Below are 603 nucleotides of genomic sequence, written 5' to 3' on the forward strand. Positions count from 1 at the left end.
CCGCCTGTGCGTCGGCCGCTGCAGCTTTCAGTGGCAGATGTTTCCTCGTTTTTGCTGCAGGCGAGCGACAGCAGCAGCAGCAGCAACAGCAGCAGCAGCAGCAGCAGCAGCAGCTTATGCGGTGTTCCTGCTGCACTGCCTATGGTTAAGATAGAAGCAGCAGCAGCAGCAGCAATAGATGTAGTTGCTGCTGTTTATCCTCATCGTGTTGCTGCTTTTCTGCTGCAGCTGCATGCAGGCAGCAGCAGACTGGAGCAGCAGCAGCAGCAGCAGCAGCTGCTGCAGCAGCAGCAACTTCTATATAATGCGGCGCAGCTGCAGCAGCAAAAACGGCTGCTGCAGCACCAGCAGCTGTACGAGCAGCAGCAGCAGCTGCTGCGGCAGCAGCACCAACGAAAGCGGCAGCAGCAGCAGCACAAAGGAGATGAGTTGCTGCTGCAGCAGCAGCAGCAGCAGCAGCAGCAAGACGCAGAGCTCGAAGCACTCCTAAGTGAACCGACAGCTAAGGTAATATTGCTGCTGCTGCTGCTGCTGTTGCTGCTGCTGTTGCTGCTGCTGTTGCTGTTGCTGTTTTTCCTGCTGTTGTTGCTGCTGTTTTTTTTG

The 603-nt window shown here is 56.4% G+C and overlaps 1 protein-coding gene across 1 annotated transcript in view; it reads left to right on the top strand.

Annotated features, from left to right (window-relative positions):
- The window catches only part of EMH_0057930 (N6-adenosine-methyltransferase 70 kDa subunit, putative), a gene marked incomplete at both ends in the record, with an annotated part of 7,099 nt that overhangs the window by 1,948 nt on the left and 4,548 nt on the right, over positions 1–603 (top strand). The window contains one exon of the mRNA XM_013497524.1: positions 61–507. Within this exon, the coding sequence (XP_013352978.1) occupies positions 61–507 (447 nt within the window). The remainder of the gene's footprint in view (positions 1–60; positions 508–603) is intronic.

The sequence above is a fragment of the Eimeria mitis genome, genomic scaffold (assembly GCF_000499745.2).
Source record: "Eimeria mitis Houghton genomic scaffold, Emh_scaff2732, whole genome shotgun sequence".
Taxonomy (NCBI): domain Eukaryota; phylum Apicomplexa; class Conoidasida; order Eucoccidiorida; family Eimeriidae; genus Eimeria; species Eimeria mitis.